General features: G+C 39.7%; 2 protein-coding genes across 6 annotated transcripts in view; both read left to right on the top strand.

Moving 5' to 3' along the window:
- Positions 1–14,863, top strand: part of dennd5a (DENN/MADD domain containing 5A) — a 34,925-nt gene extending 20,062 nt beyond the window's left edge. For 2 of the 5 annotated variants that reach the window (XM_006780175.3, XM_006780176.3), the window contains 16 exons: positions 37–271; positions 2,183–2,333; positions 2,453–2,546; positions 3,217–3,348; positions 3,622–3,774; positions 3,884–3,971; positions 4,062–4,149; positions 7,020–7,148; positions 7,669–7,790; positions 7,877–8,022; positions 10,541–10,659; positions 10,750–10,931; positions 11,177–11,259; positions 12,001–12,124; positions 12,443–12,611; positions 13,361–14,863. In XM_006780175.3, the coding sequence (XP_006780238.1) occupies positions 37–271; positions 2,183–2,333; positions 2,453–2,546; positions 3,217–3,348; positions 3,622–3,774; positions 3,884–3,971; positions 4,062–4,149; positions 7,020–7,148; positions 7,669–7,790; positions 7,877–8,022; positions 10,541–10,659; positions 10,750–10,931; positions 11,177–11,259; positions 12,001–12,124; positions 12,443–12,611; positions 13,361–13,544 (2,199 nt within the window). In that variant the 3' untranslated portion in view covers positions 13,545–14,863. Of the gene's footprint in view, positions 1–36; positions 272–617; positions 708–2,182; positions 2,334–2,452; positions 2,547–2,738; positions 2,844–3,216; positions 3,349–3,621; positions 3,775–3,883; positions 3,972–4,061; positions 4,150–7,019; positions 7,149–7,668; positions 7,791–7,876; positions 8,023–10,540; positions 10,660–10,749; positions 10,932–11,176; positions 11,260–12,000; positions 12,125–12,442; positions 12,612–13,360 lie in introns of all 5 variants that reach the window. The other 3 variants (XM_087839339.1, XM_087839343.1, XM_035911311.2) reach the window with 3 other exon arrangements.
- Positions 14,864–15,479: 616 nt separating this feature from the next.
- sinhcafl (SIN3-HDAC complex associated factor, like) lies at positions 15,480–19,225 on the top strand. The gene is made up of 6 exons (XM_006780177.3): positions 15,480–15,619; positions 16,736–16,897; positions 17,060–17,159; positions 17,246–17,360; positions 17,948–18,098; positions 18,208–19,225. Exons 2-6 carry the CDS (start codon positions 16,770–16,772, stop codon positions 18,383–18,385), a joined length of 672 nt encoding a protein of 223 aa, XP_006780240.1. The 5' UTR covers positions 15,480–15,619; positions 16,736–16,769; the 3' UTR covers positions 18,386–19,225.
- Positions 19,226–19,959: the final 734 nt, after the last annotated feature.

A 19,959-nucleotide genomic window follows, 5' to 3' on the forward strand; every position in this document is an offset into this window, starting at 1 on the left:
AATCTTTATATCTTGTACTTGTGTGTCTGTGTGCAGGCCTCCTTCCTGTCTGACCAACCAGAACCCTACCTGCCCTTCCTGTCACGTTTCTTGGAGACGCAGATGTTTGCGTCCTTCATCGACAGTAAGATCCTCTGTCACGATGACGAGGAGAAGGAGCATACGCTGAGGGTGTTTGATGCTCGCGTGGATAAGATCCGCATGCTGAACGTGCGCACGCCCACGCTGCGTACTTCTATGTATCAGAAGTGCACAAACATCGAAGAAGCAGGTGAGGAGGAAAAGGAGGAACATTAGTCTATATGGTGGGATTGTTTTCAAAGCTCCAAATGTTTTAATTTGGCTCTCTTAACTCCTCTCATTCTGAGAAAACTCTTGATAGGTTTGCACTTAATAAAGTTGCAGGTTATTCATTGAGAATGAACAGCTTCACTGGAGTGTCTTTAATTTAAAACTATTAAAAGAAATGAACCTCTGAATGTTTGTGATTGTAATTAAAGAAGCATTTAAAACTGCAGAACTCAATAATCTGCAGTGTAGTCATGTACGAATCTGACAGACCTCTGGAGGTTTGCTGTCTTTAGTTACCTGACTGGTTGTTGCTGTCTTGCTTGCAGACACCCTGTTAAAAAAGCGTCTCGAAAAAGCTGACTTTATCGCTCCTGGACCTCATGTCATTGAGCCGGAGAAGGCCGAGACCGAATTTCGTAATATTTGTTCTCTTTATCTCAACCAATCTAGGGTGGTGGTTCTTTCAATTATGTGTGCAATGTGTTAAGTTAGGTTGGCTCATAGAGGAAGTATAGACTTCCTTTAACCTTGTATTTGGAATAAGTCACACTGGCAGTGGTTTATGCAGGAAAGCTTTTAAAAGCATGGACGGATGCTCTTGCTCATTCTGCTGAGTCTGGAGAATGTGAAAAGAGAAAGGGGGTGAATAAGAGATGAAGCAAAGGTTACCATGAACTTTTCACATATTACTGTAAAATAAAAAATTCCTCTATGAGATCCTCACTGCATTGCACACGTGACAGTTTTTCCAAAGCTTGGTGATCTGTTATTGTTACTGATATAGTTGCAGGAAAAAGTTTTCTAACCCTTTTGAGATATTTGTGCAAGAATTAGCCCTTACTGAGTAACTTAGGAAGCTTATTATGAGGTTTAATGTCATGATTTACGTCTGTTTTGCCATCACTGGACATCAGTGATGGCCAAATTTAATTCAAAAGGACTCGAAGCAGGCTCCAATACATAATCGAAAGTCATTTTTGTCAGTAAATAAAAGACAGTCTCTTTTCCTCATTTTAATTTTAAATCGGGTCAAATTACTCAAAGTATATCTCAAAGGGTTAACAAAGCCTTTCCTGCAGCTATAATGTAACACATACAGGTAAAGGGTTGATGATGAGTCCTATACAGGAAATTACATTTATGTGAATTCCAACTTCACCCAGCCGGTGTTTTTCCACCGTTTTCATGCTGCGCTTTTGCAGCTTCAAATATCTCACACCCCCTGTTTTTTTTTGGCTTTTGTTTTTTTTTTTATTGCCATTTGATGGACAACAGGAAGTAGTATTATTTTTCTCTCTGTTTCTCTAACCTCGTGGGAGCTTTTCCTCACACAGCCCATGTGTGTGGGGGGGTGTTTTTAATAAAGCATCAAAAAACTCACTGTGTAAAGCTGCATGACTCGGCTGGTTCTTTTGAAGACAACAAAACATCTGCTCTGAGCCTTTTTTCTGTCATTTCTCTTGGTTCTGTGGGTGCTTTTTCTTTTCTTTTCTGCTGTCATCTGGTTTCTAAATTTGAAATGAAAAGTTCTTAGTCATTATCTGAATTTCACAACATAACTTGACAGGGTTGGTATAACAATGAACCTGTTCTATTTACTCCAGTTGTTCCTGGAATTTTGAAGTCAGGATATCCATTAAATCATTTTATTGGGACTGTTTTTCTTTTCTTTTTTCTTTTTTTTATCTTTTCAATCCTAAAGGATTTTTTTGTATTAGATGCTGGAATAACTTGTAAAATTCTTCACCGGATCATCTTTTAAATTCAAGAGTAAGATAGAACGAAGACATTTAATCAAACGCACACATCTCAGCAGTAAAAGTAGGGTGACTTTGAAACATGATGATATAATCCCTCTGCTGACTTGTGTACCCCTCACACACCTCCACAGAGAAAGCCATTGAGATGAGAGTCTCAAAGATCGACCACACTGCCCTGCACCCCCACCTGCTGGACATGAAGATCGGCCAGGGGCGCTACGAGCAGGGCTTCTTCCCCCGACTGCAGTCTGATGTGCTCTCCACTGGACCCACCAGCAACAAGTGAGTATTTGTAGCTCACTACTGTCTCTGTCCCCTTGTGATTAGTGTATATTTGAAATAAACCTTTGATGTGTGGCTTTGATGGCTGTTTTACATTTGTTTCTTTTTCTGTGTTACAGATGGGCCAAGAGGAGCGCTCCGGCTCAGTGGAGGAGGAGGGATCGGCAGAAGCAGCACGCTGAGCACCTTTATTTAGACAATGACCAGAGAGAGGTGAGAGCGCCCCCACAGTGTTTTCTTTCATCAGCTCCTTCACACAGATGGACTGCTTGAGCTTTGATGTCATTTTGCATGATCTCTTGTCTGTTTGCTCTTCCCATCAATGTCTGCTCTTACACCTGTTCTCACACATTTCATTTCTTTTCTTTTTCTGCTTGCCTTACACTCACGCCCTCACACTCACAGCATGTAGAGTGTTTGTTTCCGGAGCTCCAGCTCCTGCTGTTTCTTGACTACTACTGGCTCTCGCAGTCCTTCAAGCCCTGTCTAAAGTCGGTGACTGTGGACGTGGTATGTGTTGGTTGTCCGTAGAGCGCAGTACCTGTCCACGCATGTGGTCTTTTCCTCTATCTGCTTTCCTCACGTACAGCAGCTGAGCTTTGTTTGAGTATCAGTGTTACTTTTGTGTGTGTCAGGTGTGGGTTTAGGAGGTGGAACTGATAAGCAGTGACGTAATTAAAATGCAGCTTCATTTTATCAATTTTCTTCAAAATTGTGACCTATCTTGATCCTTGTAGTTTAAACTGTAGGACGTGTTTCGATTTAATATTCCCATACAGAGCGACACCAGCTCTGTGTCTAACCACAGAGCTATTTGTTGTAGATGTAGTGACATGAGCACACGTTATTGTACTCGCTAACTAAATCCTCTGTCTTTCATCAGAAATACATCCAGGAAGCCAGAAACTTGGGCACAACCATCAGACAGCCTAAACTGTCCAACCTGTCACCGTCTGTCATCGCTCAGACTAACTGGAAATTTGTTGAAGGATTGCTAAAGGAGTGCAGAAACAAGGTTTGCCTATTACCAGTTTTTGGTTTCACAGATTAAAACTCATCACGTATAAAACTCAGTTATGATTGAAGTTTGGGATGAAGCTCTCTTTGGCTACTTTAACGCTCTTTAAATGCTGTTAATGCAGTGTTATTTAGAGTTATGACCAATATTCAAAACATAACAAAAACCCAAAATAAAGCATTTTCTACCTACACGAATCGTCTGTTTTTAAGGTATTTCTTTCGGCTGCTCAGAAGCAAATATTAGGTTTGAATTGTTGTCTCTCTGCAGACCAAACGTATGCTGGTAGAGAAGATGGGGCGCGAGGCTGTGGAGTTGGGCCACGGAGAGGTCAGCATCACCGGTGTTGAGGAAAACACCCTGATTGCAAGTCTCTGTGACCTGCTGGAGAGGATCTGGAGCCACGGGCTGCAGGTTAAACAGGTCAGGAAAGAAAAAGAAATGACTGCAGTCAGCATGCACACCCGTTTTAACATGCAGTGCTCTCGGGGGAAGTGTAGCACTAATGCCGGTTTTCTCTCTTTCTTTTAAGGGTAAATCTGCCTTGTGGTCCCACCTGCTGCACTACCAGGACAGCAAAGAGAAGAAAAATGCAACTCCAGGTAGTTTAGGGCCTCCAGGTAAGAACAAAAATCCTTTCAGCTGATGATCACAGTCATTTAACAAACCGATGGCTTCTGCTTCAGTTACGCTTCTTTCGTTTACTCCAGGGTTCATTCATGACACCGAGAGACGTAAATCTGACGGCGGCGGATCGGTTATGCCTCCCCTGAAAATCTCCCTGATCCAGGACATGAGGTGAGGCATCTGCAGAAATGTGCACCTCAGCGAAGGAATAAAAGAGGAATGAAATCATTTCATACTCAAAAGTACTCAAAGATGTTCTGGAAATGGGCACCTTCAGACCAATGTATTTTAGACTAATACTGCCCCCCTGTGGTAGACCATTGAACACAATATTGTTATTATATCCCTTTAATAATAATCTGGGCTGATCCTGTGTATCCTCATGCGTCCAAAATTCCAATATCCTGAAATAACACACACATAAAACTTGCGGATTTCACTGTGGGTTACATTATTACTATAGTCTCTCCAAACAAAATACTATAAAACCAGCAGTATTTGCAAGAATACCATTAGTTTAATATAATAGCATCTATATTTAGAGAAGGATTTTCTTATGAGTTTTATGATATAAACAAAAGCATGAAGTAATTCTGCTTAAATGCTGTGATGTTATTTTGCTAATCGGAATTTATTTATTTATTTATTTTTTAATCCCTACCACTGCACTGAACATCCAGATCCACCTCTGCTATGCATATTATAACTGTATGTTTTAGTTAATAATAATAATAATAATAATAATAATAATAATAATAATAATAATAATAACAAAATAAAGATAATTTGTAAGCTGTTAGAAAAATCCAGGATTGCAAAGGTCCAGAAAAAGGCAGTACAGAAAAAATCAAATAAAGGACAAAATTAAATAAAATAACCTATAAATATACATCCCACATAATTATACAGTTCATATATACATGTGTAGACTCTCATATTAAAAACAAAAAAGGCATAAAGGTGAGTATTTTGTCTGTAGTAGTCGTGCTATACAAAAAGCAGTTTCACCTTTGTGGAGCCTGTGAGATACGCGACTGCATAGATGGAGAGAGGACACGACATACAGAAAAACCCTCACATGATCACCATCCCAGACCCTCAGGCCAGCCTTGTTGCCCCAATTTGATCAAAATGTTGTCATCCGGTCTATTATTTTTAAAAACCAAGAGTTTTAACATCATCGACAGCTTTATATCTACATGCTTCAACATGCGTGTATGTGTGTGTCTGCATCACTTTCGTCATGTTTACCCACCATAACCAGCCAGGGTTGAGGAGTCTGGGGTTGCGTTGTTTGAAGACAACACAGCGTAAGTGTGTGTATGTGTAACAGCGTGTTACTTCCAGCCTAATTACCAGACCCCCCGCCAGTCTGACTGAGTGGAAAGGAGAGGAGGGGTCAACTTGGGGCACAAACATGCAGCTCGACTCCGCACTGGTGGACGGACCCTCCTCCGCATTCACGTAAACGTCTGACGGCACAGACACGGTGGCAAAGACGCAACCACCATCATAATACTTCCTTTAATCCTAACAGGGAGTTAATCTCACATTTTTAAAGCTTCGCGTGTGTTGCAGTGCGTTAATAATAACATTTCATGTAGTAGGTGTTTCCCACTGTTGCTATGGCGATAACGAGCACAGAAAACTGGGTTACTTGACGTGATTGGGCGTGGAGGGTGGAGACGGGGAGGGGGATGGAAGGTGGAGAAGAAGCGTGTATGGCACAGGTGGAGTGGAAGGAAATGTGTCTGGACGTCAGAGACGTGATAGTGGCTCGGAGCGATGGCACGGGGGCGAGACGGCCACGGCGGAAACATCACATGGGGCGAACAGAGACAGACTTCGGTCTGTGTGTAACAACATCAGTTACAGTTTTATTTACACAGAGCCAGGTCACAGCATCTCAGGACACTTTGTATTTAATTATCTGTCAGACTGGGGCAGGCAATGCTGAAATTTGTATTTTTTTATTTAATTAATACAGCCTTTTCATTTGTCAGTTTCTTACAATGTTGATAGTTTAATATTCTTTTAGGGTGCTGAAGCTTTTTAAATGTCAACATTTGTTTATTTTTGCTTCTTTCTTTGAGTTGAATTGTTAAATCTGATTCTCTTTAAGAAGATTCTGCATATAAATCTGCAACAACTACGTGAGTGTGAACTTTGGCTACATACAATCAAATGGTCTGTACAGAGAGCAAGAGTGCATTTCTAAAAATGCTATTAGCTATTTAGCTTTCTATTCACTTAAAAAAAAGGTTTTCATATAAAGAAATGACTGGAAACATGAGTGGACTGAGCAGGAGGTCTTCGGCCTGGTATAAAGTATCTCTTATCCAGAAAATATTTAGCTACACCAGGAGCCTGGAAACATTTGTCCATTGCCCCCAGACAGTAAATCATCAGGCGATGGCAGCTTGGTTTCCAGATTGGCGGAAATTAATTTAAGTTTACACAGTTAAATTTAGACAACACACTTGTGTGTTCACCTGTATAAATCCATTCATATCACCTTGGTTGTTCCACTGAGAGCAAACAAGATATATTCATGTCAGATATCAGACTTTTAGTTCTTCTTCACTCTTAATGTGCTTACACACCTCTCTGCATTTAATCATGAATTATTATTCATCTCTGGCTCTCTTCATCCTCTCACTCCAAACCTGTCACGGCAGATGGCTGCCCTTCCCTGTGCCTGGTTCTGCTGGAGGTTTTTTCCTGTTAAAAGGGAGTTCTTTCTTCCCACTGTCCTCAAAGTGCTTGTTCATTGGGATTGTTTGATGGTTGGGGCTTTCTCTGTATTATTGTAAGGTATTTATCTTACAATATAAAGCACCTTGAAGAGACTTCTGTTGTGATTTGGTTCTATATGAATAAAATTGACTGGAATTGTTGACTGGAATAGATATAGATGTTGAAGTATTGTCTGTCCTTGCACTTCTGTGACACTGCAGGAATCTAATTTTTCTATGTCTGATAACTAGCATCAGTTCTTCCTCCCTGTAATCTCTAAATCTGTTGTTATTTTTTATTTGCAGGCACATTCAGAACATAAGTGAGATTAAGACAGATGTGGGCAAGGCCCGAGCCTGGGTTCGCCTCTCTATGGAGAAGAAGCTCCTTTCCAGACACCTGAAGCAGCTGCTTTCAGATCACGAGCTTACAAAGTGAGCAAAAGGACACAAACAGCAGAGTTTATATGTGCTTCCATTTATCGCAGGGTCACTATTTGTCAGAACAACTGCAATAAGTCACGCTGATGCAGATTAAAGGTCTTTGGATTTGTTTTTCTTCCTGCTGTGTGTGCTCATCTGACCTTCTTTCTTTGTTTTGTGAAGCAATGTCTGTGTCATATGAAATGAAGATGTGATCTAACCATTTATAATGCATTAAGTCTCTTGAAATTTCAGAGCATCATGCTATAGTTCCTCTCTACATAAATAATTCACAGTTTTCTTCATAATTGATATCTGAGTACTAAAGTGGGTCAGGGGATTTCTGTCTGCCTTTTTATTGACCTTACAGTGGTATTTATTTCACCTAATGCTAAACAGTGTGCACTTTGTCATCCATTTACCACAAAAATGATCATGTCTTGTGCTTCTTGTATATACCAAGGCATTATTATCTTTTAATTGTAATCATAGCGGAATAATTTCATTTCTCTAACAATCTTCTTCTTTTTAGGAAGCTATACAAGCGCTACGCCTTCCTGCGCTGTGACGATGAGAAGGAGCAATTTCTTTACCACCTCCTGTCCTTTAATGCTGTGGATTACTTCTGTTTCACCAACGTCTTCACAACCATCAGTGAGCCTGACCCTGCACTCCATGAACAACCAGCTTTTATGGATTTCAGTTCATTGTGTAACCTTTGTTTTCCCTCTGTCTCTCAGTGATCCCCTACCACGTGGTGGTTGTTCCGAGTAAGAAGTTGGGTGGCTCCATGTTCACAGCCAACCCTTGGGTGTGTGTTTCTGGTGAGCTGGCGGAGACCGGAGTCCTGCAGGTCCCCAGAAATACTCTGGAGATTACTTTTGAGGTTGGTATTAATTCTCATATAAAGGCTAATTCCACTGCATTACAACTGGGTTCTTAATTGGATAATATAGTAAGTAAATTTGCAAAAAAGTAAGTGTTGCAATTAGGGAAGAAAACAGCACAGATGGAAAGAAATATAACTCTGTTACTAACCATATTATCTAAATCAATGTTTATCAAATTTGGACCCCAGGGACTTGATATCGGCTGATATCTGCAAGCAATAGCTGAAGGGTCCACAAAGTAATCCACTTATAATAAAACAGTGGTCTATCATTAAAAAGTGCATGTATATAAATGTGAACCGTTTGCACTAATAAAACAGTTATTGCTCTCTCTAGTAGAAGCTGATCATCTGTCATAAATAACTCAACAAATGTCATTTCTCCCAAACTGTTCTAAGTGCTGTGTAGCCTGAGTAATTGGCAGCAAGCATGTAACTCAAAAGCAAACCAGCTTTACCTGGATTACAATGATGAGTCCCTAGAAACTCTCCCTGATGAAAGACCCCTGGGCACACAAACTCTGAGACTTCTGATTTAAATTGCTTACTCTAGGAAAAATGTCCAGTTTCACAGCACTTCATGCTAAAATGAATCAGTTGTGCTGCTGGATGAGTTGCACAGGTAACAATTTGACTGCCGTCATTGTTTTCTCTGCCACACTGTTTTGGTGAAATGGTGTTTTGTTTCAAACGTTTCTCCTCCAACTGTGCAAAGAAGCCAGAGATGTAAACACAGAGTTGTTCAGCTCCACTTCAATAAAGATAGCCACAGGAAATATTTCATACCTCGTGCAATAACTCTTCACATGCAACACGTTTTTCTAGCAAAGAATTATCTGCTCTCTCATCTCGTTAGCTATATTTCAACCCTGCACTTTAAACTCTCTGTATACTCAGTCACTTTAATGCCACCTGACATTTGCTGTGCTTGTTTTTATTATATTTAGCAAGCGATTTTTATTCTTTCTTTATTTATATTTTTAAGCTTATTTACTTTATTGTATTATATTCAGCTTTTTTATTTAGAATTTTACTTCTTAACCTCCTGTATCGTAGTCACACCTTGCCTAGTACTAGTCGAACGCCCTTTTGTCTGCAAGACTGTCTTTAATCTTCATGGTATAAATTCAACAAGGTGGTAAAAACATTCCTCAGAGATTTTCCTCCATTATGACATGATAGCATCACACGGTTGCTGCGGATTAGTCAGCTGCACATCTCTGATGTGAATCTCTCGTTCCACCACATCCCATATTTGATTGAGATCTGGTGACTGTGGAGGCCGTTTGAGTAGTCAGTTCAAGTGCATTTTACAACACAGTGGTCCCTCGTTTATTGCGGGAGTTACGTTCTAAAAATAACCCGCGATAGGTGAAATCTGTGAAGTAGCCAACTTTATTTTTTAAAATTATTATAGATGTTTTACGGCTGTAAAACCCCTCACTACCGCAGGTGCCTTTGACGGTGCAAAACGTTTCATTGACATTGTTGTGTATGTTGGGGAGAACACTTACAAACATACAGTACAGCACTTCAGAGTAACACTGCTAGCGATCAAAGATTTATGTAAATTTGACAAGCTGAACGCATTCTGTACTGTAAAGGAGACACGGCACGGAGGAGACTGATTAAAAATGCGCTGTAAAAAATCAAAAAGCATGCAAATTGCACACACAAAAAACAAATCTGCCAAACGGCGAGGCGTTGAACAGTGTTATAGTGAGGGATCACTGTACACACTTGGTATCGGGGTCGAGATATCCCGAGAAAATATCCTTCTAACTATTATACCACCGCCAGCAGCTTGAACCACTGATACAAGTTTGGATGGATCCATGCTTTCATGTTGCTCATGTCGAATTCTGACCCTACCGTTTGAATATTGCAGCAAAAGACTCGTCAGACCAGGCAACATTTTTCCATTCTTTTGTTGTCTTCTGCTGCTGCAGCCCATCTGTTTCACAGTTCGACATGTTGTACATCCAAAAATCACTCGTCTGCATACCTTTGTTGTAAAAATATCACTATATGACTTATTAATTCCTCCTTCTCACCTCAAATCCGTCCGGCCATTCTCCTCTGACCTCTGGGGTCAACAAGGCTTTTTCACCCACAGAACTGGTGCTCACTCAGTAGTCTCTCTTTTAGGCTCTAAACCTTAGGTTGTTTAAGAACAACTTATCTAGTTGATCAGTTTCTGATATGCTCAGTTTTAACTTTAGCAGGTCATCTTGACCATGTTTACTTGCCTGAAAGCATTGAGCAGCTGCTGCCATGTGATACTTGGATATTTGCATTAACAAGAAGTTCTACAGGTGTAGCTAACAAAGTGTGTATCATTGAGTTATTTTGGATTATTGAAAGCGTTTTGATATATATTCTATTTAATGTTCTGGCTTCTCTAACACAGGAATTTCATGTCTTCTGGAAAAAAGACTGTATCTTATCTTAGAAACTCTGTAGTCTAAATGTGATTTTTGGGTGTTTGACATTAATCTGGGTCCTTCTGTCTCAGTGCCAGAACCTGGGCAAACTCACCACAGTGCAGATGGGTCATGATAACACAGGGCTCTATGCGAAGTGGCTGGTGGAGTGTGTTGTGGTCCGCAACGAGATCACGGGGCACACTTACAAGTAAGCATTACCGCCTGGTGGAAAAATGAACCCGATATCGATTTGTCCAGTTGGTTGTCAAAAAATTGACTCTGCGTGCTCATCTCGCAGGTTTCCGTGCGGCCGCTGGTTGGGGAAGGGTGTGGATGACGGCAGCCTGGAGAGGATCCTGGTGGGAGAGCTGATGACCCCCAGCTCGGAGAACGATGAACGGATGTGCCGCACACCTCCCATGCAGCAGTCCCCGGGAATGATGAGGAGATTTGTTACCATCTCGCCAAACAGCAAACCAAGTAAGTTTGTAGAGCTTTTTGTTCTACAAAGAACAAAAAAAAACCCTTTGATGTGGGATTTAACTGTTCCTCACCTGCTAATGATTAAAATCTTGCCTTAAAAAAAAAAAAAGGCCCAAAAACGCCTGAACGAGAAAACACAACGACAAATTGTTTTAAACCTGGATTGGGAGTTACCTTCATGTGTCTGCTTGTGTTGTCTCTGAGTATCTTTGTTGAACTTTTTTTTTCTTTCTTTCATTCAGAGCTAAACACAGGTCAGATCCAGGAGGGAGTGGGAGAGGCCATCAATGGGATTGTAAAGCACTTCCACAAACCAGAGAAGGAGGTGAGAGACTGCAGTCTAGACAGGCCCAAACATGTACTTCTATTATTCATCACAAATGGGGGAAAAAAGCAGCCGCCTGCTCCGGTGGCCCCAGCCCCCCTCAGTAACTGTTCTGCCTGTATTATAGTTCAAATATAACAAAGAGGGATTTGTGCTGTTTTTTAATGATCTTATTTAGCTTGTTATTATTATTATTTTGACCTAGAGTGCTGTCTGTTAATTTTCCTCTTCTGGAGGAACTAAAATAGAACTTGAATGCTGATAATTATTACATAGTCGGGCAGGTGGAGAAGGAGAACTGCAATTGAAGATTTTTAAAGTGTGTTGTAACTTAGCTGCTGATTACAGGCTTTAAAAGTCATTCATTATAGTTTCAAAGGATTTTTTACTGGGAATTCCCCTTCACTTTTGCTCTACCTCCTTAACACCCCAACAGAACAATAACGTTGAAGTCTGCTTTGTATTCTCCCGTGTGTCCTACTATACTGTGTGTGTATGGTCTCTTAGTTTAATGATGATTTAAATGTTTTGGAGTTCTCATTCATTTAAATATGACCACAGAGAAAGCTGTGGAGTAATGATCCTTTCCATTGTGTGTTCCTGCAACATATTTGGAAGGTGGTTTGGCATTTTAATGGGATAGCTGATCCATTAAATTGGCATTTTCAGGGAAACAGTCAGCTATTTTGAGGCAACTTGAAATGAGCTCTAAATGCATGCATGTATTTTTGCTCTCCACAGAGAGGCAGCCTGACCCTCCTGCTCTGTGGGGAGTACGGCCTCGTCTGGGCTCTGGAGCAAGTTTTCCAGCACGGTTTCAAATCACCGCGACTCTTTAAAAATGTCTTCATCTGGGACTTTTTGGGTAAGGACTCAAGCTTGTACTTGCATCCTGCATAACTGAATGTCAAACGGTAAAAAGCCTGTGTCCCAATAAAGAACAACAACCAACTGCAGTAATCTGCAAAGTATTTTGTGGTGTACGAGTACTTTGGAAATGTCTGTTGATGTTGATCGATTGTTTCTCTATTGAAAAATGCTTTAATTTCAAAGATGCCTCACATTTTTTTTCTTGTTAAAGTAGACCAATGTTTTGCTGTTTCCTTCCAGGTTTAGTGTGTTTTAAATACTGTTAAAAACTGTTAACTGAGTGGTCTTCTTTGTTTTACAAAAAAAAATACAGAAAAGGCACAAGTTTACTTTGAAAGTGCTGAGCAGCGTGAGGTGACCCCGGATGAAAACTGGCAAACCAGAGTGCGCCACTTCTGCCGCTTCATGCGCGCCATCAACAACGCTCCCAGAAACATCGGCAAGGACGGGAAGTTCCAAATGCTCGTCTGTCTGGGTGCAAGGTAGGAAGGACCACATATGCTGCTAATATTTCATCTAAAAAGAGATAATACACATTCATTAATAAGAGTAATTGGGCCCATCGACATGTGACTGTGCCAAAATTGGAGAGGTTATGTTAGTTTGGCTTGTTAGCGTGTATAAGCGTTAAAAGAAAACATCCGCACAAAAGATGAGATGAAAAAGTCCATAAACTAAATAAAAGACTCAATAAACATTTAGAACACTGTTAATATTGTTGTGGACAAAAAGAAAGTTGAGTGTTCAGAGTGGATGCAGTAAAACTTCTTAGTGAAGCTTATGAGATATAAAACAGTCTTTGCTGATACACTGATGTCTCAGCCTGCATGGACTGAAGTGCAAATGGTCTCTGCTTTGAGAATCCTTGAAGCATCCTTCATTTGAATAGTTTTCTCTAGAGCTTCCTCTCTGTTAAGAGTTTATTATGTACGAGTTTTCAGTCCTCTGCAGATGTACAGCTGTGTTTTTACCCTTTTTCTATGATTCTGTGCTGTGACACTTGATCAGACTTTGAACTGAAAGAACATAATTCCCAACAAGTTTACAGTAGAATACAAAAACTAGGCTTATTTCAGCATCTCAAGTGAAAGGATTTGACAGCTTTGGTAGAGGTTTTAAGCATAGTGTAATGTAGTTCACTTTTATTCCACCACAGCTTATGATTTTTATTGGAAAACTGCATCACGTGTTAAGCTGCTCTGTTAACTCCACATGTGTCATCTTTTGTCAGGGACCATTTGCTCCATCACTGGATCGCTCTGCTCGCAGATTGTCCAATCACTTCTCAGATGTATGAGGACACTGCACTGATTAAGGACCGCTCGCTGGTAAACGCTCTGATCAGAGTACTGCAGACTCTGCAGGAGTTCAACATCACCCTGGAGGCTTCACTCGTCAAAGGTGTCGGCATCTAAAGCCAAACCAGTTTCCCACCCACTGGACTTGACCAGGACGATCACTGGGGACCACTAAAAAGAATAACTGAACCTTTTATATGCAGGAACAGGCTTGAACAAAGGAGACTTTCTGGCTTATATTAAAGCTACTGTTAACATTTGCCATATATTAAGTGCAATGAGCCTTTCCAGATATGTTGTTATTTTTATCCTTGACGATGTTGCCATTAGATGTTTAAAAATATGTTTTCTATTACGAACCATGATTTACACATTATTGACCTACTTGTGCTATAATGTTTTACTGAAAACTGAATATTTTCACCGTTATCGTGAACTGCTGGCGACGGCTATATTTAAGGGAAAGCGGGGGATCAAAACTGTTAATATATTTTCAGAGGGGGAAAAAAACAGTATTATTTTGTTAAATTGGTTAAGTTGCTTGCTCTGTTATCAACTCCGAGTTCAATGTCATAACGCAGAGCTTAGAGCAAATGATGTGGATGTATGCTTTGTAAGTGTGTGTATGACAGGGAAGTTTGTAGAGTTAGGTGATTCACCACGTGGGCTGTTACATTCAGGCCTTTCCCTGATAGAAGTACAAGTATGCAAAATCTTTCACAAGGAGCACCTTCAGCAGAGATGAAGATCCCTGTTGTGTGTGTGTGTATGTGTGGTTTTAAGCCTGTATTCAGCGATTAAGAAAAGTAACCCCAAAGTTCTCCAAGAGATGCTCGACCCTGCTTTTTGTGCGACCTGGATCACAACTACAACCTTCATGCTAACACCTCCAACCAGCCCCTTTCTCCTGCCATCATTACAGCTCTTACACTACATTTGCTGTCTTCTGCAAACATAAAAAACTGTGATTATCTGAGTAGGCTTCCTGTGATGGGAATGATCTCCTGCTTCCCATGTGAGGAGCAAAAAGGACTGCTTCCCCCCCTCCCCGTCGTCTCCTGATTTTTATTTTTATTCCTTCGTATCATGTTTTCTTGCTATGCAATATCCACGAGAGAAATTAAACTCCCTGTAAACTCCATATCAGGGCGTCTTGAGATGGTCCCAGGCCCTCCTCCGTTATAGACATTTCACTTTACTGTGCAGAATAAGAGACTTGGTATGTGATGGACTTCTTACCTGTGCCAACAACGTCTGGAATGACTGTGTTGTACCCATCTGTGTACGACCCGACACACAAGCATCTTGGGAGATATATATTTTTGTTTTCCAATACAGTTGTACATTTATTGATATAGCGGTGTAATGTAGTGTTTACTAAGTGAGCAGCAGTGTACAGTGTAAAAATATATTAAGAATAAAGCATCTGTAATGCATTCAAATGGGTGATTTTGTTTTTCATTAACACATTTATATTATTTGCTCCAGGAGCTCTGGAGTTATACAAGCTGCTAGAGAGAAACTTAAATATATGAATTTGGGCTTTAGAAATTAGATTTTTTTTTAAATAAAACGGTACATTTAACAGAATTGTTGATTAATAAAATAGTGATAATAGTATATTTATTAATTATAATAAATTTATTTAGTGCCCTGAATTCAAGTAAAGTACTTACGCTAACTAAAATGTGCAATAAAGGGAAGCTTAAATGCATATTTAGATGTATAATTTAGATGAATGAGCTTTGTAGGTCCTGCAGTCGTGATTTGATAGCTTTTAAATGGCTGTTGTGCATTCATATTTCCGCTGAATGCCTTTTCTCGGCTGAGAAAATGTAAACAAACTCTTTCGCGCCATATCAAAGAGGTGTTTTTCTTTAAAGGCTTCGGCCATGTGCCTTATGGGATTTTGAGTTTCAAGACAGTCCGTTCACATCTAACAACGGCACAACGCCTCGCTTGTTCACTACGCTTCCCAGAATTCATGTCTTCTGGCGAGTACGCGAAGGGGTCAGCGATTGGTTGGAATCGGGTTCAAACCCAACGGCTGCACGCCTTATATGGTCATGTAAGCTCTGCGTTTTCATTCCGGTTTTTTATGCAAATGTATTCTAATGACCAGCTGTATGCAGTTGTAGTAAGAGCATGCGCAGTGCGGGAAAGGAACGGCGAAGATTCAAAGTTTTTGTTCGGTAAGTGCAGTCTTATGTCTCTTCTACTGATATTACATTTATGAGATTTTATTTATTCGTTATGTACGTGAAGAGTAGCCGTAATGTGGTGCAGTGGTGACCTGACGTGTGCTTTTCCATATGTCACGCGCCAAACGTTTAAGACTAACAGTCTCGACAATGGGGATAACGTGGAAGTGAACGAGAGCGTGGCGTGGTGCTGGTAGCGAAGTAAGCTAGCTGGAATGCTAAGGGCTAACAACAATGAACCATATTTGGCGCTCTAGCGGGCAAAAGTTTGAATTTAAAGGGAAGGATGTGTTCGTTGCAACTTTTTGCATTTTGTTAAAATTTCAGTGACATTCACTAAATGCACTGAGTTGATAAGTATGACTTATTTAGAGATGCGCATTTTAACGAATAGCACGGTAGCTTTTTGTTTGTTCACTTCAGAAAGCGCCGCTTACAGCCCGCTTTTTGTTTCGGATTCCCAGCGCACACCAATCTCCTGATAAACAACGTGTAATCGCTCGCAATCTCACTTTGTTAACGTTTGCTAGATAGTAAAATATATAATCCATGCAGTGATGTTTAGAAAAGTGGTATTAATGCCTGCTACCGAGTGTAAAACGCTGCTCGTGTGACGTCCCCACGTTAACCGAGCTGCGTTTGAAAGTTTAAGATCCAGACTCGGACCCGCATCCGCGTGGATGATCCTCAGATCTTCTTTATGTGATAAGACGATCGATAACATGGCGATATAGCGTGCGTTTAGTGTTCGTGCTGTCTTGTTTTTGTTGTTTTTTGGTGTTTTGGTGTTCCCGTGACTTGACTTTAAATTCCTCAACGGTTACGGCTTTAGCCAAATGTAGTTGGGCATTTTCAGATGTTTGCGCATTATTAGTTTTATGTTTCGATTAGTTAAAAAAAAAAAAAGGTGATTTCTTGCAGGATTTGTTATAATTGTGAGGTTGTGGACGGGTTTTCTTAAATCTGTATGTGTGCGCGTGTAGGGACCGCCCCCTTTTAGCAGTAGAAAGCACAACTGTCTGCAGACATCCACGGTGCTTAGAAAAGGTGGGACTGGGACAATTACCGATCGTGTGCTGATATTTTTATTCCTCCTTCCGTTTTCAGGATTTTAACCCTAACACCGACCAAGAAATAGACTATGTTTGGCTTTCACAAGTCAAAGATCTACAGGAGTAACGAAGGCTGTTGCATCTGCAAGACCAAGTCCTCCAGTTCTCGATTCACAGACAGCAGTCGATATGAGGAGACATTCAGGCTGTGTTTTGGGTAAGAGCTCGCATTTATTCATATTGAATTATCTGTGCATTCGTTTTTTTAGTTTTGTTTTTTTTTGCATACTTTATTAATGACTCATGTATTTTTTTTTTTTTAAATGTGTGTGTGTATATATATATATAATTTTTTTTTTTTTTTTCTTTTTCTTTAAAGGCTCTCTGAGGATCGTGTTGGAGACATCTGCAACGCCTGTGTCTTACTGGTGAAAAGGTGGAAAAAGCTGCCTCTTGGCTCCAAGAAAAATTGGAACCATGTAAGTTATATCCATTTATTGGTACTGTTAGTGCATATTTGTCCCATTCAATGGACTGCTGACTTGTTGTGTCTAACCTAATTCAGGTGGTGGATGCAAGAGCAGGTCCAGGCTTTAAGGTGACAAAACCCAAGAAGATAAAAAATGGAGATGGGAAGAAGAAAAGCAAGCTAAAGAAGCTGCACAAGTTCAAGAGACAGAGTGAGTCATTTTAAAAACATTAAATCGTGATCTATTCTTAGTAATCTTGACAGATGCAGAATACATTTTTCTTAGCCCTCAAACAACTGATTTTAAACACTTTAGCTGCAGCTCATTCTCACTGTCCATCAGTCTTGGGTTTGTTATGTTTGTCTTCTCTGACTAATTAAAAGCAACTGCTAGCATCATCTGGTGGCTGTTTGGGTTAGGGCACGCTGTTTAGCTTCAGGCTCATCTCAGGGCTGAAAGTTAATTAGAATTAATTGGCAATTTGGGTGCTGGATAAATGTCATTCACTGATCAAATTTTATTTAAAAACTAATAATAATATAATCATATGTGACTGTGTAGTAGGACAAAAAAGGCAAATTCATTCCTCTAAAATCCAAAAAGTGATGATTTGGTGTCAAAAACAGTCATTGAACCATGAAGTGTAAAAGTTTGGATCAGTTTTAGAAGTGGTGGCTAACTTTCTGCTAAATAAGTGATCGGTTAAATTACTGTCTTAAAATATTTAGAATTCAACAGAACCTTACCAAACAAATGTAAATATGATAATATTTAATATATTCCCTTTTTCTAAGCAGACTCTGATGCACACAGCACGACCTCCAGCGTGTCTCCTGCCCAGTCTCCCAGTTACAGCAACCAGTCAGATGATGGCTCAGACATAGAGTCCAAGCAAAGACGCTCAGCTCCCTCTATCTTCTCCTTCTTGGACCGTTCCTACTGGAAAAGGCAAGCTACTCGTTGACTACACTGAAGAAAAAAAAAATTGATATCTTTTTCAAAAAGAAAAAAAAGATTAAGCATTGTTTAAGTAACTTTTCACCTTTTAACTTTTTAGACAAAAGGTGTGCTGTGGGATTGTCTACAAGGGTCGGTTTGGAGAGGTGATTATTGATCCCCGGCTTTTCAAGCCCTGCTGCAGTTCCAAAAAACAGAAGACACTGACATCACCGACGCAAGTGGCCACACACTTGCCGGACACACAACACCCAGAAGACATAAAAGAAACCTGGTGAATGCTATTGTTGTTGTTGAATTTCCCTGTTGGGGTTATCCATGGCATCCACCTGGATTTGTCTCCAGTGGTAGACCTCTCATTTCTGCTCCTCCTCTTTCCTATAGGCAGTTAGGTAGACCTTTTTTCCTTTGTAATATTCCTTTTTATATAGGTATTTTTTGACTTTTTGTAAAGAATTGATTTTTCTTTCTTTCCTTCCTTTTTATTTTTTATAGAAAGCACAAATGGAAAAAAAAAACCTTAAGGGCATTAGTGTTATTTATAGGATGAGGAGACAAATTTTGCTAAGGCTCTGCTTTTGACTCTGGATTATAATTTTGGTTTTTATGACATGATCATCCTTCTGTAAATACTTTGTCACCTTTTTTATACATATCAGGATTGTTTTGTTTTTCATTAGTTGTCAAATTGTGTGTAAATGAAAGACACCAGCTTTTTTGTGAGTGGAGTGACTTCAACATTTTGCTATGTTTTGTCTATTAGTGCAAATGAATCTTTGAATTTTTGTTTTATTTTTAATACAAAAATGGCTTTTTCCTAACACCGGGGATCACTAGTATAACTGTTCTTTATCGATTTAATGATCTTTTAATATGTGTATATAGATGAGAACACGTAATCTTTGGACATGTATACAGCTTTAGCATGCCACAAGTTTGAAACACTCCATTTTAAATTTGTTCAGCAGTGTGTGCACATTAACTGATAGATGTGGTTCGACCATGCATGCAGTACATCCCTGTTTGTTGTTTTTTGATTTTGTTTTTTAGTGGATTTTGTAAATACAATATTTTGGCTGTTGGAACATCGAAACTTTTTTTTTTTTTTTAAACAATAACAGGAATAGAAAACCACTACGTCTGTTTCAAAAAAAAAAAATGCTTTTGTGTGTCCCAACATTGTTAAAACATGTACTTTAACAACAAGAAGAAAAGAACAGGCTTTTTTACCACATGTTCACATCTCTTTGATCAGATACATTTCTCTAAACCCAACAGTGAGCAGCAACATTCCTCCTACTGTGTGGTTCATCTTTTGACGTTGCTTTACATGTTAGCCCCCATTATCACCATTCAAAAAAATTGCTTTTAATGAAATGTGTTTGTCATGGCTGCGACTGTCAAAGTTCAAACTATGCAGACGTTTTGAATGTGAGAAGTGCTCTGGGGCCGTCCGTCGCTTTTGCTACTTTAGGTGTAAAGCGATGGATCCTTGCTCAACCAAAATTGGCTTGTGAAAAGCATCCATTATTTTAGCAATAATGTTGCATTTTTTTTTTTCTAATTGTCCTAAGTCAATGTCTCATGATCATTCTTGTCTTTGTCATGTCAAAAATAATGCTCAGATTGCAGTTTTTCGCCATACTGTCTCAAATTAATACTGCAGTGACAACGGTTGCTTTTTTTTTAACATGATTATAAGTGGTCTCAAACTAAAAGAATTGACAGGCAATGCTCTGTAAAGTTGCTTAATATATTATCTTCTGCGGCAGGGTTGTTAAATGCTGAACATGTTTATGATTCTTATTAAAAGGAGAAATGCTGCTTCCTTTTAAGCTGGAAAATAAGCTTT

Source organism: Neolamprologus brichardi, chromosome 1 (genome assembly GCF_056152115.1).
Source record: "Neolamprologus brichardi isolate AB-2024 chromosome 1, ASM5615211v1, whole genome shotgun sequence".
Classification (NCBI taxonomy): Eukaryota; Metazoa; Chordata; class Actinopteri; order Cichliformes; family Cichlidae; genus Neolamprologus; species Neolamprologus brichardi.

What these genes read in the sequence shown, in the direction of transcription:
- sinhcafl (XM_006780177.3), top strand. Translation starts at nt 16,770, where the DNA reads ATGTTTGGCTTTCACAAGTCAAAGATCTACAGGAGTAACGAAGGCTGT. An exon ending in GCACAAGTTCAAGAGACAGA is followed by an intron (nt 17,361 to 17,947) that starts GTGAGTCATTTT and finishes TTTTCTAAGCAG; the next exon opens with ACTCTGATGCACACAGCACG. An exon ending in GACCGTTCCTACTGGAAAAG is followed by an intron (nt 18,099 to 18,207) that starts GCAAGCTACTCG and finishes TTAACTTTTTAG; the next exon opens with ACAAAAGGTGTGCTGTGGGA.